Below are 14,745 nucleotides of genomic sequence, written 5' to 3' on the forward strand. Positions count from 1 at the left end.
GGGAGATTCTGAGGAGGGGGCTGGGAGCGGGTGGCGTTGGGCAGAGCCCAGAAAACAGCCCGGAGGTTCTCTAGCGAGGCCGGTGCTTAAGGCTCCGGGAGAGGACCCTGGAAGAGGGTGTTTCCGCATTAGGGGTTTCTTGACCGAGGAGATTGTTGGGGGTCGCCCTTCTGCGGAGGCCGAGGCCAAAGGGGCCCAGGTGAGAGGCAGGTAGCTCCTGGGAGGCTCCTGATATATAGTGGTGCTCCTCAGGGGTGGCCAGGATAGAAGGGTAGATGGGAGGATGTTTGGAGAGGGTTTCCTTTTGTGGAGTTTGAGGTTTAGGTGGCAGGAGTGGCAGAAGACCATCCCTGGGGAGGCTCAGACTTGCCTTAGGGTCAAGAAACGCCTCAGAGAGAGCGAGAAGCTAGGAGTTGGGAGCCAGAGCTAGCGGGTTTCCCTACTTCGGAGGCCCGATGTGAAAAATGAGTAAGAGCCTGGGGAGAGGGGGTTTGCTGCGCGGTTCCGGGAGGAAGATCCCCCTCCCCCCCTTCCCCAAGCCATAAGAAAGCCCGAGTGGGAAATAGAGGGAAGCGGGAATGGCAAGCTTTTTCCTTTGAAACGTAGGAATCAGCCGTTTTTGGACACAGTGCAGGTGGAGTGGAGTGGTGGGAAGTCTGTCCCACCGACACTCCGTGCGTGACTTTTCGATCAGGCTTTTGTTCTACCTGCTACCTCAGTTTCCCTGTGTTTGGGGTCGGAGACAGGCAGAAATGATCCACTGAGACTCTTCAATTCTATCCTGTATAGCTGTCTGAATGAGGTTGCCCCCCCTGGAGTGTTGTACTTTCAACTTCTAAAGGTTAGAAGAGTCTATTTAATTGACTGAAGGGAGTCCCCTGATTGTCCAGGCCCCTTACCTGCCATCTCCTCCTCCTCAACCTCCTTGGGTCTCTTCTGTAAAATAACACAGTGTGTGAAAGTGTTTTTCAGACTACAAGCTGTGTGAAAGTATTGTGATTCTGCCATCAAAGGGGTTACCGTTGAGGAGTGAAAGTGAAGGCTCTTTCTAAACTGTGAAACAGTGTGTAGATGTAAGGGATTAGCATTAATACCGTTGTTGATCACCTATGGAGTGGGGGAGCCATATTGTACTGGAAGCTTCAAGGTTTCCAGCTTTTTAGGTCATATAGTCTAAACCCATGATTTCAGCTACTGCTTAGATGGGGGTGGAGGATGGTTTTTTCCCAGAGTTTTAATTTACTTTGAACCTCTGATAATACTGCAAGAGATAACACTATGATACACTCTTTTCCTTCAGGAATTTTTTTTTTTTCTGACAGCTGAAATTTTCTCCCAGGTAATTTAACCTCATTATTGTAAACCACCCTCCCTTTTCCATGTATATATACTTGTGGCCTTTTTATGTACAGATAGTGAGTATCATGTTTTCTCCCTCAGTTTTGATTTTGTAAATGAGACCTCTTTTTTTCTCCATGAATATTATGCCTACCTGTAGTCACCCCAAACCATACATTATGAGGCACATTAGCAATGGCTTCAAAAATTTTTTCCCACAACGGTTGTTTCTGTTTTTCACCCATGTATAGTTTGCACTTCCTGGGATGACATCTTGCTTTGTAAATCCCTCTATGAGGTTATAAGTACTGTGTCCATGTATGACATTTTCCTAATTTTTGGTTAGTTGCAATTGTTCGAGCTGGTTTAACAAATATTGAGTAATTTGTGATTTTTGAAGTTTCTTTTTTTTTTTTTTTCCTAAACAAAAAGCTGACTTGAATTTCCTGTTTTTCTAATCTTACGTTCCATGAGTCCTTTTTGAAAAAAATCCCTGTGGTGATTCTGTGAGCTTTCTGGTTCCCAAGATACACATTGTCCAGACCTGTTGCTTTAATCTGAGTCCTGCTTTTGCCATTTTCATAAACCCTTCATTATTTCTGCACTTCATGATTATTTTTACTTTATTGATTATAGGAAGTGTTCCAGCATAGTCTATGTGGACTTTTTCTGCTTCATCAGCAAAATAACTTTTCACTTAGTAAAGAATCAAGGGGAAATAAAAACCTAGCATTTTGTGTGAAAAGTGAGAGTTGCTCAGTTGTGTCTGACTCTCTGCGACCCCATGGACTGTAGCCTGTCAGGCTTCTCTGTCCGTGAAATTCTCCAGGCCAGAATACTGGAGTGAGCAGCCACCCTTCCCTCCTCCAGGGTATCTTCCTGACCCAGGGATCGAACCTGGGTCTCCCGAATTGCAGGCAGATACTTTACCTATGTTACTTAAAATTGGAAATTTTCTGTTTCGTGGTGGAATTCTTGTAAAGTAGGATGTGACAGTCATAGGGTTGCAAAAGTAAGTGAAAAGTCATTAGACACCACAAACGGGAACCACACTGGAACCAGTAATCTATTTCAAAAGAGTTATGGGGGTGGGGGGTAGTAAACTATTTAGCTTCTCTTCAAATATTTGGGCATTTTCAAAGCATTTCCCATTGAATTTGGGTAGTTTTTCCTGGTATTCAAATTATAAAATTGAAAAACAGAATAGTTAAGAAATAGTGAATGCCATAATTTGGGTCTCAGTGTCCATTTTAATAGGGAATGCTTGCTGGTTAGTATGTAAAATCATTTTTTTACTATAGATAACTATGATATATACAAGGCTAACTGAGGTAGTACCTAATAAGTAGTGGTGAACTCTTGGAGAATATTCCACTTTCTCCCTCTCTAAGCTTTGGAAAACTAAGAATGCATTTGAGACGGCAGAGGATTGATACACTCCTTAAGTTTGTTAAGGAATGAACCCTGCATGTAACTTTTTCAAGCATAATTTCATGGGTCTTATATACATCAAGTAGAAAGTTTTGAAATACCTTATTTGGCAGGTTTATTATTACCTCAGTTTAATGTTTCAGTGTTAGTTTTTTTGTTTTTTTTCCTTATTCCTTCTACCTCCTAAAGAATTAAGTTTCCTTTTCTGTGCTCCTTTAATGCAGTGATTCTCAGAGTATGTCTCCTACCCTGCCCCACCTTGTTGAAAATGTGGCTTTTTTTTCAGTTCTTATTGCTTCATAGTTGTTCATACTCACCTGCACCTAAAGACTACTTATTAATAATTTAACAGGTCCCTGAACCATGATGTTCATGAACCAAGACTAGCATAACGTTGTTTTCCCAGAAGTACTGTCGTGAGACACTTGGCAGCAGCACAGAGCTTCTTACCATGTCATGTGCAGAATGGGGATCCTTACAGTATTCAGGAAAGGTGCTTATTTGGGATTTATCATCAGTATTGTCTCAAACTGATCTTGGTTTTTCATTGTGCTTCCTCTTTTATTTGTTTTTCATTAGCGTTACCATTATCTTCATCTTTATCAACTAAGTGTATGGACTTTTGGTTAACCTTTCAACTGCATGGTCAGGGATATATGTACCAACAATATTTTGGCTTATCATTTAAGACATGAATGTGTTGCAGTGCAGATCTAAATCCTTCATTCCCCTGTTGCCAAGGCTAATGTATATAGTCACCTAAAAACTTCCTTGTACAGATACTTGAATGTTAACTAAGTTCCTTTTCCACTGGAAAAATAGTGGAGCGAGAGGCTTCCTTCTGGTGGACCTGACACTACGCATGGGCTTCTGTGGCAGGTGCTGGATTATGGATTGGGCACTCTGTTGTCTGTGGGTGCTCTTCATCCCTTTAAGAAAAGTATGAGGGACCTTTTATCATCTCTGCTCTGTGCCTAGCATATTAGCATTGGATTCATATTTATTGAGTGATGTGTTCTCAGCTTTTCAAAGAATACTTTTTACAGATTTTAGAATGAATTCACTTAAAATACTTACTGAGTATCTGTTAGATGGACTGCAAGTCCATGCGGTCGCAAAGAGTCGGACACACCTGAACTAACACTTTTTCTCTTCGGTTCCAGTAGGTTTCATTGAGAAAGGTGTTGCTATTCCTACTGTTTACTTTTTGTTTGCTTTTCTTAGCAGCAAAGAGTTTTCTATAACAGAAGAATCTTTTCAGATTTGTGAATCATATGTTTGAATGACACATCTATATGATTTCCTGTTATTTGGTCTTTTGGAGGTGAAAAATCCCCCATAGTATGGAGTATTACATTTGTTTTTCTCCTCTGGATGGCAGCTATCATTAGCACTTACCTCAGTTCTTCCTTAGCGTTTCCTTTTTGGGTCCAAGGCAAAGTTTTCAGCCTTTGAGACCAGGCAGGATTATTCATTACTCCTTTTTTTTCCCCCTGTCTCGTTTTTACTGTCATTTGCTTTTGAAAATCCCTTACTCTGTCCTACCCTAAGTACTTCTCCAACAGTTCGACCAAAAAGATTGTCTACTTTTCCCTCAAAAATGTACTTTCTTAAACCAACCTCAACCTCAGTGCACAAGAGAAGTATTAGAATCATTCAGTGCTTTTTCCCAGACAACTTCAAAGTTACAATCCAGAGGATAAGAATACCTTATGTGACTTAAACCTCAAGTGCCCAGTGCCACTGCAGACAAATAGTTTTCAACACCTGAGTGGCATGTAAAAATATCAGAGCTGCCCTTCCTTTTGGGGGAAAAGTGAAGCTCCAACCAAATATTTCACAATCTTTCCCTTCCCTTTCCTCTGAGATATCTTAGATTTTAGAGGCAAAACATGCTCTTGTTAAAATGTCCTCAGGTGGTTTCTGTTTCAAACGGCAAGTGTACTCTTGATATACAATACATCTTTCTTACCTACTTATTTTGCTACCAAATAATCTCGTTGACCTCCAAGATTTACACGTTGACCTCCCATTTAAACACAGGAAAACTGTGGTCTTTGGAGTGTCCAGCAGGATATTTTAAAAGCAAATGTATGGAGTAAGCTTCCCTATCTTGATAGGGTTATACAGGTATATGCAGTAGACAGAGTTCAGCACCTACATGCTTAAGAACTGTACATTTTATGTAAATGTAACCTCAAAACATATTGAAACCAGTTAGTGATATACATGCTGATTTTTTAAGGGGGAAGTTCATAGATGCCTTTGAAATGCATCAAGAAAAAAAGGTGGATTGATGATGGATAAAGGTGTGTACAGATGTGATAAAGCAAGTACAGTAAAATGTAAATAGCGAATCCAGGTGGTGGGTATATAGGTATACACTGTAAAATCCTACTTTGCTGTATATTTGAAATTTTTCATAATGAAATATTGGAGGAACATAGTAAACATAACACTAGAAGCTATCACTTGTAAATGCATTCACTGTCTTTGGAGAAAATTCCAAAACATTTTTTTTTTTTTATTAAATTTTAAAATCTTTAATTCTTACATGTGTTCCCAAACATGAAACCCCCTCCCACCTCCCTCCCCATAACATCTCTGTGGGTGATCCCCATGCACCAGCCCCAAGCATGCTGTATCCTGCGTCAGACATAGACTGGCGATTCAATTCTTACATGATAGTATACATGATAGAATGCCATTCTCCCAAATCATCCCGCCCTCTCCCTCTCTCTCTGAGTCCAAAAGTCCGTTACACACAGCTGTGTCTTTTTTCCTGTCTTGCATACAGGGTCGTCATTGCCATCTTTCTAAATTCCATATATATGTGTTAGTATACTGTATTGGTGTTTTTCTTTCTGGCTTACTTCACTCTGTATAATCGGCTCCAGTTTCATCCATCTCATCAGAACTGATTCAAATGAATTCTTTTTAACGGCTGAGTAATACTCCATTGTGTACATGTACCAAAGCTTTCTTATCCATTCATCTGCTGATGGACATCTAGGTAGTTTCCATGTCCTGGCTATTATAAACAGTGCTGCAATGAACATTGGGGTACATGTGTCTCTTTCAATTCTGGTTTCCTCGGTGTGTATACCCAGCAGTGGGATTGCTGGGTCATAAGGTAGTTCTATTTGCAATTTTTTAAGGAATCCCCACACTGTTCTCCATAGTGGCTGTACTAGTTTGCATTCCCACCAACAGTGTAGGAGGGTTCCCTTTTCTCCACACCCTCTCCAGCATTTGTTGCTTGCAGATTTTTGGATCGCAGCCATTCTGACTGGTGTGAAGTGGTACCTCATTGTGGTTTTGATTTGCATTTCTCTGATAATGAGTGATGTTGAGCATATATAGATCAATGGAACAAAATAGAAAGCCCAGAGATAAATCCACACACATATGGACACCTTATCTTTGACAAAGGAGGCAAGAATATACAATGGAGTAAAGACAATCTCTTTAACAAGTGGTGCTGGGAAAACTGGTCAACCACTTGTAAAAGAATGAAACTAGATCACTTTCTAACACCGCACACAAAAATAAACTCAAAATGGATTAAAGATCTAAATGTAAGACCAGAAACTATAAAACTCCTAGAGGAGAATATAGGCAAAACACTCTCAGACATAAATCACAGCAGGATCCTCTATGATCCACCTCCCAGAATTCTGGAAATAAAAGCAAAAATAAACAAATGGGATCTAATTAAAATTAAAAGCTTCTGCACAACAAAGGAAAATATACGCAAGGTGAAAAGACAGCCTTCTGAATGGGAGAAAATAATAGCAAATGAAGCAACTGACAAACAACTAATCTCAAAAATATACAAGCAACTTATGCAGCTCAATTCCAGAAAAATAAACGACCCAATCAAAAAATGGGCCAAAGAACTAAATAGACATTTCTCCAAAGAAGACATACGGATGGCTAACAAACACATGAAAAGATGCTCAACATCACTCAAAACATTTTTTAAGAAGAGAAAATCATTAAGATTTCCAGTGTGTAATATATTGTTATTGTTCATGCTGTACAATTTTAGCCTCTGTAGGGTGGACTGGAAAAAAGTGCTGCATTCACTGTTTTGGAACAATAAGGTAAAAATGACAGCAATAGTAATTTTATGCCCAAAGTTTGGTTTTTCTTCCTTCATTTAACCAGCCTCTCCTTTCTTGGCAGCATAGTCCTGAGATTTTATTTTTCAGAGAAAAGAAAATGTTCTTAAAGTCACTAAGCTGTATTATGATTGAATTCAAGCAAATATTTGAATAGATGAATCATTGATTCCTGGACCATTTGTTAGAGAGGGTTAGATCAGTTGGCAGATGTCTCTGTGGTGAGCTGTTTATGATGGTAGAGGTCTGTATTTTGAGTACCAGTCCTCGCTGCTTTAACACTAACCTTACTGAGAGCCCAAGTTTGACCTTTTCCCCCTCTCAGAGCAGCTTTAAAATATATAAAATGGAGAATAAGTCATAAATGATACTGAAATGGAAAGAATAGCCTTTATTTTCTTTTTTTTTCAAAGGGGAGAATAAAAATAAATAATACTGCACTTCAGAGAAGTAGATTTGCAAAGGAAATGTTTGATTGTAATTAGGTCCTCTCAGCAAAATGGTTATGAACACTGAGACGATTTTAAAAGCATTACCATTTAGATGGTAAGAGAAGTATTTCTACTAAGTAATGGCATCCAGTGCCATTTCATCTATCAGAAAATAATTTCATCCATCATGAAATCAGTTGATGGTTGCCACAGTTGCAGATCTGATAGTTGTATATATTTAAATTATGTGACTAGATTTTTTTGTTTTGTTTCAAAACTAACTTGACCATCTAATGCTAAGTAGTCTTAAACGTTAGGGTGAAGTATGTAGATATTACAAATATGTTGCCTTTACGTAATCTCTCCTACTGCTGCTAAGTCACTACAGTCGTGTCTGACTCTGTGTGACCCCATAGATGGCAGCCCATCAGGCTCCCCCGTCCCTGGGATTCTGCAGGCAAGAACACTGGAGTTCGTTGCCGTTTCCTTCTCCAATGCATGAAAGTGAAAAGTGAAAGTGAAGTCGCTTCAGTCGTGTCCGACTCTGTGCGAGTCTCACTCATTTTCTATCCCATGCTGTCTGTCAGCCCTTGAATAACATTACCCGTAAGCAGCATACCATCCTGGTTCAGTATGATGCTTCATAGGGGGCTGTGGTGGGAAATACAGGGGACTGCTTCATCCACTGTGTTGACATGTACTGTACATCTTCCATACTAGATGTAACTGTATTCTGGTGGGTTTTTGACTGGCTTCTCCAAAAGAGTATATTCAAAGATAGCCTCAGTTCATTTCTCTGGGAAAGGAGATTCACCTTTTAGACCCCAGAAGAATCACTCTTTAGTGTTCCCAGTTTGTCCCCTCACTCAGTCAGGAGGTCCTGCATACAGACCCAGTTTCTGTGTTAGGTTCTATAGCACAGTGATTTCCAGACATGGCCACCATCGGAATCATCTGAGGAGCCTTTAAGAAAACACTTGCTTGGGCCACATCCTAGAAATTCAGATGCTGCTGCCTATTTGGCGTAGAACCAGGACTTGGTATTTTAAGAGGCACCTAAGTGATCTTAATGCCTATCACCTTTGGGGTTGATTGTTAAGCTACATTCTTTTCCAAGGTTTTTTTCCCAAAATACACAGATAAGTAAACATCGTTTCAGTGCAGTGTAGATGAGTTCTATAAAAGGTAAGTTTGTTAGTTATCTTAGTGCTCATAATTAAGACAGGTCTTATTCCTAGCCCCCAACTCCCAGATTATTTGGTTACTTCTGATTAGCTGTGTACTCATTTGATAATAACATCTTGCATGTGGGGCTCATTTTAAGTGTTGGGCTCCGTGCCATGTTTTACAGGTACTGTTCCATGTAGTCCTCACAGAACTACTGTGAGGTGTAAGAACTGTTACTATCTTCCATGTTTTGAAGTGTGTCAGTAGTCAGCGTAATTAGAATGCATAGCTGTAAATATTGCAGGGCTGGGACCTGCGCCCAGACTGACTGCAAAGCCTGTGCCCTGTACTCTAGGTGGCCTCTGGTGTCCTGTGTGAGATGAATGTTACTGTTTTAAAACAACGGTCTGTAGAAAGTGAATCACATAATGCTTTTTGGAATGAGATAAAACAAAGCTGTATAAAGTATAATTGTTTAGCTTCACCACTCAGTCTTTTGCCTAAAGTATTCACAGTTTAGTCTCTGAGAAGTGTCGTGAGTGATGCTTTTCCAGATGAAAAGCTATCCATGTTTTAGTCCTGAATAAATCTGAAAGATCATACACTGTGTTCACTTAATTGTCCTGCTTTTGGCTTTAACCTTCAAGAGCACTCTGTGTGCTCATTTAAAGATCACGGCTAAAAAATTTGAAGATAACAGCTCTTTTTTTTTTTTTCCCCTTGTTTGTTTCATAGTCTTGCCTTTGAAATGCCTCCTGGCTTTTCCCACCTAATTAACTTCTTTGCACCTGGTCTTTATAGCTAGTCCTTAAAAAAAGAAAGTCTTTGGTTTTAAAATATTGAAAATATAACCTTTTTTTTTTTTACATTTCCTTCTCTTAACAAATTTTATAGCTGACATCATTTTCTAGGGCATTTAAAGAAAATGACTCTTTTGGAAGAAATTGACCTGAACTATACTTCAGTTCATTTGGGGAATAGGAAAAAAAAATCACCACATATAATTCTTCCAAATTAGTCAGATTTTTGGAAATACCCATACCTATTTCTTCCATTTGCTTTGAAATGTACTAAATAGAAATGTGCATGAATTATTCTACATTCAGTTTAAATAAGCCTTAGCAAAAATAATTTGGACGGAATAAAGTTTAAGAATTTGAGATCCAACAAACTTATTTTCCTTATATATTTATTTTTAAATTAAAATTTTTTTATCCATTTGGAATTTTTGAATATGGGGAGGAATCTTGTGATTGTGATAGGAATCTCATTCCCTCTACTTGGATAGTTAATTGTATCATCACATCACATGTGTATCATGACTCATACTTTTCCACTGGTTTTCCATGTCTACAAATGTCTTTTTAACCCACTGCTTTCCTCACAATCACTCCCATCCTTGGAGTGATGAGAATGGTATGGTATTACTTGCACTCTTTGCTGGTTTAGAGTGTGTTCTCTTTTATTTTATTTATTTATTTATTTATTTGTTTGTTTGTTTATGTTTGATCACGCCGCACACCTTGTAGGATCTATTCCCTGACTAGGGATTGAACCTGGGCCACAGCAGTGAAAGCACTGAATCCTAACTACTAGATTATCAGGGAACTCTCACTGTGCTCTCTTTTAAAAGGTTATTTTCAGCTGAATCCTTGCATCATGCTCCTACCTATGCTTCATCACATCCTTTACAGTTCAGTTCAGTTCAGTCGCTCAGTCATGTCCAACTCTTTACGACCCCATGAATCGCAGCACGCCAGGCCTCCCTGTCCATCACCATCTCCCGGAGTTCACTCAGACTCACGTCCATCAAGTCTGTGATGCCATCCAGCCATCTCATCCTGGGTCATCCCCTTGTCCTGCCCCCAATCCCTCCCAGCATCAGAGTCTTTTCCAATGAGTCAATTCTTCGCATGAGGTGTCCAAAGTACTGGAGCTTCAGCTTTAGCATCATTCCTTCCAAAGAAATCCCAGGGTTGATCTCCTTCAGAATGGACTGGTTGGACCTCCCTGCAAGTCCAAGGGACCTTCAAGAGTCTTCTCCAACACCACAGTTCAAACATATCAATTCTTCGGCGCTCAGCCTTCTTCACAGTCCAACTCTCACATCCGTACATGACCACAGGAAAAACCATAGCCTTGACTAGGCGGACCTTAGTCGGCAATGTAATGTCTCTGCTTTTGAATATACTATCTAGGTTGGTCATAACTTTTTTTCCAAGGAGTAAGCGTCTTTTAATTTCATGGCTGTAGTCACCATCTGCAGTGATTTTGGAGCCCCAAAAAATTAAGTCTGACACTGTTTCTACTGTTTCCCCATCTATTTCCCATGAAGTGATGGGACAAGATGCCATGATCTTCGTTTTCTGAATGTTGAGCTTTAAGCCAACTTTTTCATTCTCCTCTTTCACTTTCATCAAGAGGCTTCTTATCTCCTCTTCACTTTCTGCCATAAGGGTGGTGTCATCTGCATTTCTGAGGTTACTGATATTTCTCCTGGCAATCTTGATTCCAGCTTGTGTTTCTTCCAGTCCAGGATTTCTCATGATGTACTCTGCATATAAGTTAAATAAGCAGGGTGACAATATACAGCCTTGACGTGCTCCTTTTCCTATTTGGAACCAGTCTGTTGTTCCATGTCCAGTTCTAACTGTTGCTTCCTGACCTGCATACAGATTTCTCAAGAGGCAGGTTAGGTGGTCTGGTATTCTCATCTCTTTCAGAATTTTCCACAGTTTATTGTGATCCATATAGTCAAAGGCTTTGGCATAGTCAATAAAGCTGAAATAGATGTTTTTCTGGAACTCTCTTGCTTTTTCCATGATCCAGCGGATGTTGGCAATTTGATCTCTGGTTCCTCTGCCCTAAAACCAGCTTGAACGTCAGGGAGTTCACGGTTCACGTATTGCTGAAGTCTGGCTTGGAGAATTTTGAGCATTACTTTACTAGCATGTGAGATGAGTGCAATTGTGCGGTAGTTTGAGCATTCTTTTGCATTGCCTTTCTTTGGAATTGGACTGAAAACTGACCTTTTCCAGTCCTGTGACCACTGCTGAGTTTTCCAAACTTGTTGGCATATTGAGTGCAGCACTTTCACAGCATCATCTTTCAGGATTTGAAACAGCTCAACTGGAATTCCATCACCTCCACTAGCTTTGTTCATAGTGATGCTTTCTAAGGCCCACTTGACTTCACATTCCAAGATGTCTGGCTCTAGATTAGTGATCACATCACCATGATTATCTGGGTCGTGAAGATCTTTTTGTACAGTTCTTCTGTGTATTCTTGCCACCTCTTCTTAATATCTTCTGCTTCTGTTAGGTCCATACCATTTCTGTCCTTTATCGAGCCCATCTTTGCATGAAATGTTTACGATACAGCCTCCAAATTTTGAAGATGGCCTGACTCTTTCGGGAGAACCAAGAACATCTGTGGTCTTATACTTGGCTCAGCTGTTTTCTTGGTACTCTGGAGGAAGATAATGTCTATCCATTGCCTCTCCTCTCCCCTTCTTCCCCTCTCCTGTCCCTTCCTGTCTCTCTACATATTACATTAGATTAAGTATTATATATATAAAGAATTTTTATCTCCATCTACTTTTTCCCTTCCATTTTTTTCTCTTATGAGTAGTAATTAAACTGGGCAAATATTTGAAAGAATTTGCTGCAAATCTGTCCAAAACAACAGAAACAAGTTTTCTCTTGCTTCTAATCCCACTGAGTTATTTTATTAATATTTATATCTTTTCCTAAGCCAGTGCTCAAGATAGGATTTATTTGTAAACAGCAAATGTTGCATAGAGACTCCATACCAGTCTCTAATCCTTGTGTGTCTGTTAGTGTCCTGGGGATCCTGGTCTTCAGGTCTCCACATGATTTTGTTTTCACCCTTTGCTACTGTGTTAAGTCTTCTGCTTCCAAATCTTTACTTCCTTTTACACCTAACCAGATTTTCTCAACTTAATGAAGGGCTGACTCTATCATTAGACTTTTTTTTTTTTTTATGATAAACATGCTTTGTGGGATGAGAATGGCCATCCACAACTTTCTGGAGGGTGGGGACTATATCTTGTTCTTTATTCTCCCAGTGCCGACCTGTATTCTCCCAGTGCCTGGTAGCAGTATTAGCTTAGTCAGTATTTTCAGACAAAGATCATTGGTGCTTCCCTATTCTTAACCTTGTAGCAGACATGTGCAGCAAACTTATCATTGTGAAAAATAACCTTGTGATATATATTGACCTTCCCCCAAACAACGTCTTGCTTTTATAAAGGAAAAACTTTGTAACTACTTGTATTATCTCTGTGAATTCTCAAGTGTCCTCCAAATGGGAAATCTATGCAGTTTGGTCATTTAAACAGAACACTCTATCCTTGTGTTATTCTTGTTATCAAGTGGGTGCTATCACATTGTATCATAACTTTTTTTAAACAGACATCTATAATTAGATATTTTATTTGAAACATATTAAATTTTCTCACACACTCAAAAAATAGGTTTTTTTTTTAATCCACAAAAGGAGCCCTTAAAGCAATTGCACACATTCTTGTAATGTATTTCTATATGGATAGAAACACACATATGTTAAAAAAAGAAATCTATTTTAATGCCTGTAGTTTACAAGGATGTGGTTTAGCAACCAGCTTTATACTATAATGATAAATCACTGGTTGTTAATTCTTACATAAAGACATCTCTTTGTATCAGAAGCCTATAAAAATAACCAAAGATGATTCTTCACTGTAGTCCTAATATCTATAAAATCAAATTAGGAAAGTTTGAGTAATTGAGTAGCCAAGAAACCTTTGACTCATTTTCCTTTTCTCTTTTAGAACTGCCACTGGATGACCAGGATTCCTTATAATTGATAATGTTGGAGATCAACTCTGCAACTTTCTTCAGCATTCAGTTGTTAAATACAAATAGGATGCAAGTTCCTCAACTCCAGATTATGAAAACAGTACCTGGAAAACTGAAAACTATCTAAATGATTGTCTTTGGCTGGGCCGTGTTCTTAGCAAGCAGAAGCCTTGGCCAGGGTCTGCTGTTGACTTTTGAGGAGCACATAGCCCGCTTCCTGGGGACTAGAGGTGCCACTGCGACCATGGGCAATTCCTGTATCTGCCGAGATGACAGCGGAGCAGAAGACAGTGTTGACACCCAGCAGCAACAGGCCGATAACAGTGCAGTCCCCGCCGCTGACACGAGGAGCCAGCCCCGGGACCCTGTTCGGCCACCAAGGAGAGGCCGAGGACCACATGAGCCAAGGAGGAAAAAACAAAATGTAGACGGGCTAGTGCTGGACACACTGGCAGTCATACGGACTCTTGTAGATAAGTAAGTATCTGGCTCACGGTCACCTCCTATCTAATGAAAAGCCTTACACCAGGAATCATAACTCTTGGACTCCTTCAGTGCATTAAGATATATCTCCCAAGACTCATTACTCATAGGGCAGGGGTAGACTATTTCATTTCTCATGAGAGTAAATTATAAGGTTTGATCATTTTACTTGCTAATATCTACTCCAGTCTGGAAATGTCTAAACATTTCTGTAGCAGAATACACCAATGAAAGCTTTGATCTCTATTGGGAAATGTAGTCAATATGGAGTGAGTTTGTGTTGAAGCCTACAAGAGGAAATGGTTTCGTGAAGACTCACTCTTATCTTGCTTGGCTATCTACTGTACTGACTGGAGATTCAAGATAAGTTGTTTTACCAAGAATGTTCAGTTCAGTCGCTCAGTCGTGTCCGATTCTTTGTGACCCCACGGTACCAAGAATGTAGCTGCACACAACTTCTGTTGGCAATGGAAGGACATAGGTCAAGGAGAGTTTCTATCCTTCTCCCTCTTTTACCAATATTTCCCTTAGATGACCCTCCTAGATCCATTTGGGAAACTTGGAAATTGAAAGCAACTGCAGGACACACCTGTGCCCTGTTTTGTTTCTTCCCCTGCTTTGTCTAAGTCCAAAATCCCAGACTGAATAACAGTGAGATTAAAGGGCATTGTTCAAGTTGAAAGAAGCATTTTAACTCAACCGTATAGCACAGAAAGTAACAGTAAGTTTTAGAACTGTAGTGAACAAAGGTTCAGATTCTGGCCCAGCCCCTTGACTAGCTACATGACACTGAGCAAATCACTTCTTTAAGCCTCAGGTTCCTCATCTATGAAAAGAAAATAATACCTTTCTGACAAGGATTATCATGAGAAAATATATATAAATCATCTAGTAAGGTGGCACTAGTGCTAA

At 39.7% G+C, this 14,745-nt stretch overlaps 1 protein-coding gene across 1 annotated transcript in view; it reads left to right on the forward strand.

Moving 5' to 3' along the window:
* RSPRY1 (ring finger and SPRY domain containing 1) overlaps positions 1–14,745 on the forward strand; it is a 39,437-nt gene that overhangs the window by 215 nt on the left and 24,477 nt on the right. Inside the window, exon 2 of the mRNA XM_068991988.1 lies at positions 13,323–13,827. Coding sequence (XP_068848089.1) covers positions 13,478–13,827 — 350 coding nt within the window. The 5' untranslated portion in view covers positions 13,323–13,477. The remainder of the gene's footprint in view (positions 1–13,322; positions 13,828–14,745) is intronic.

The sequence above is a fragment of the Capricornis sumatraensis genome, chromosome 20, assembly GCF_032405125.1.
Source record: "Capricornis sumatraensis isolate serow.1 chromosome 20, serow.2, whole genome shotgun sequence".
NCBI classification, from domain to species: Eukaryota; Metazoa; Chordata; class Mammalia; order Artiodactyla; family Bovidae; genus Capricornis; species Capricornis sumatraensis.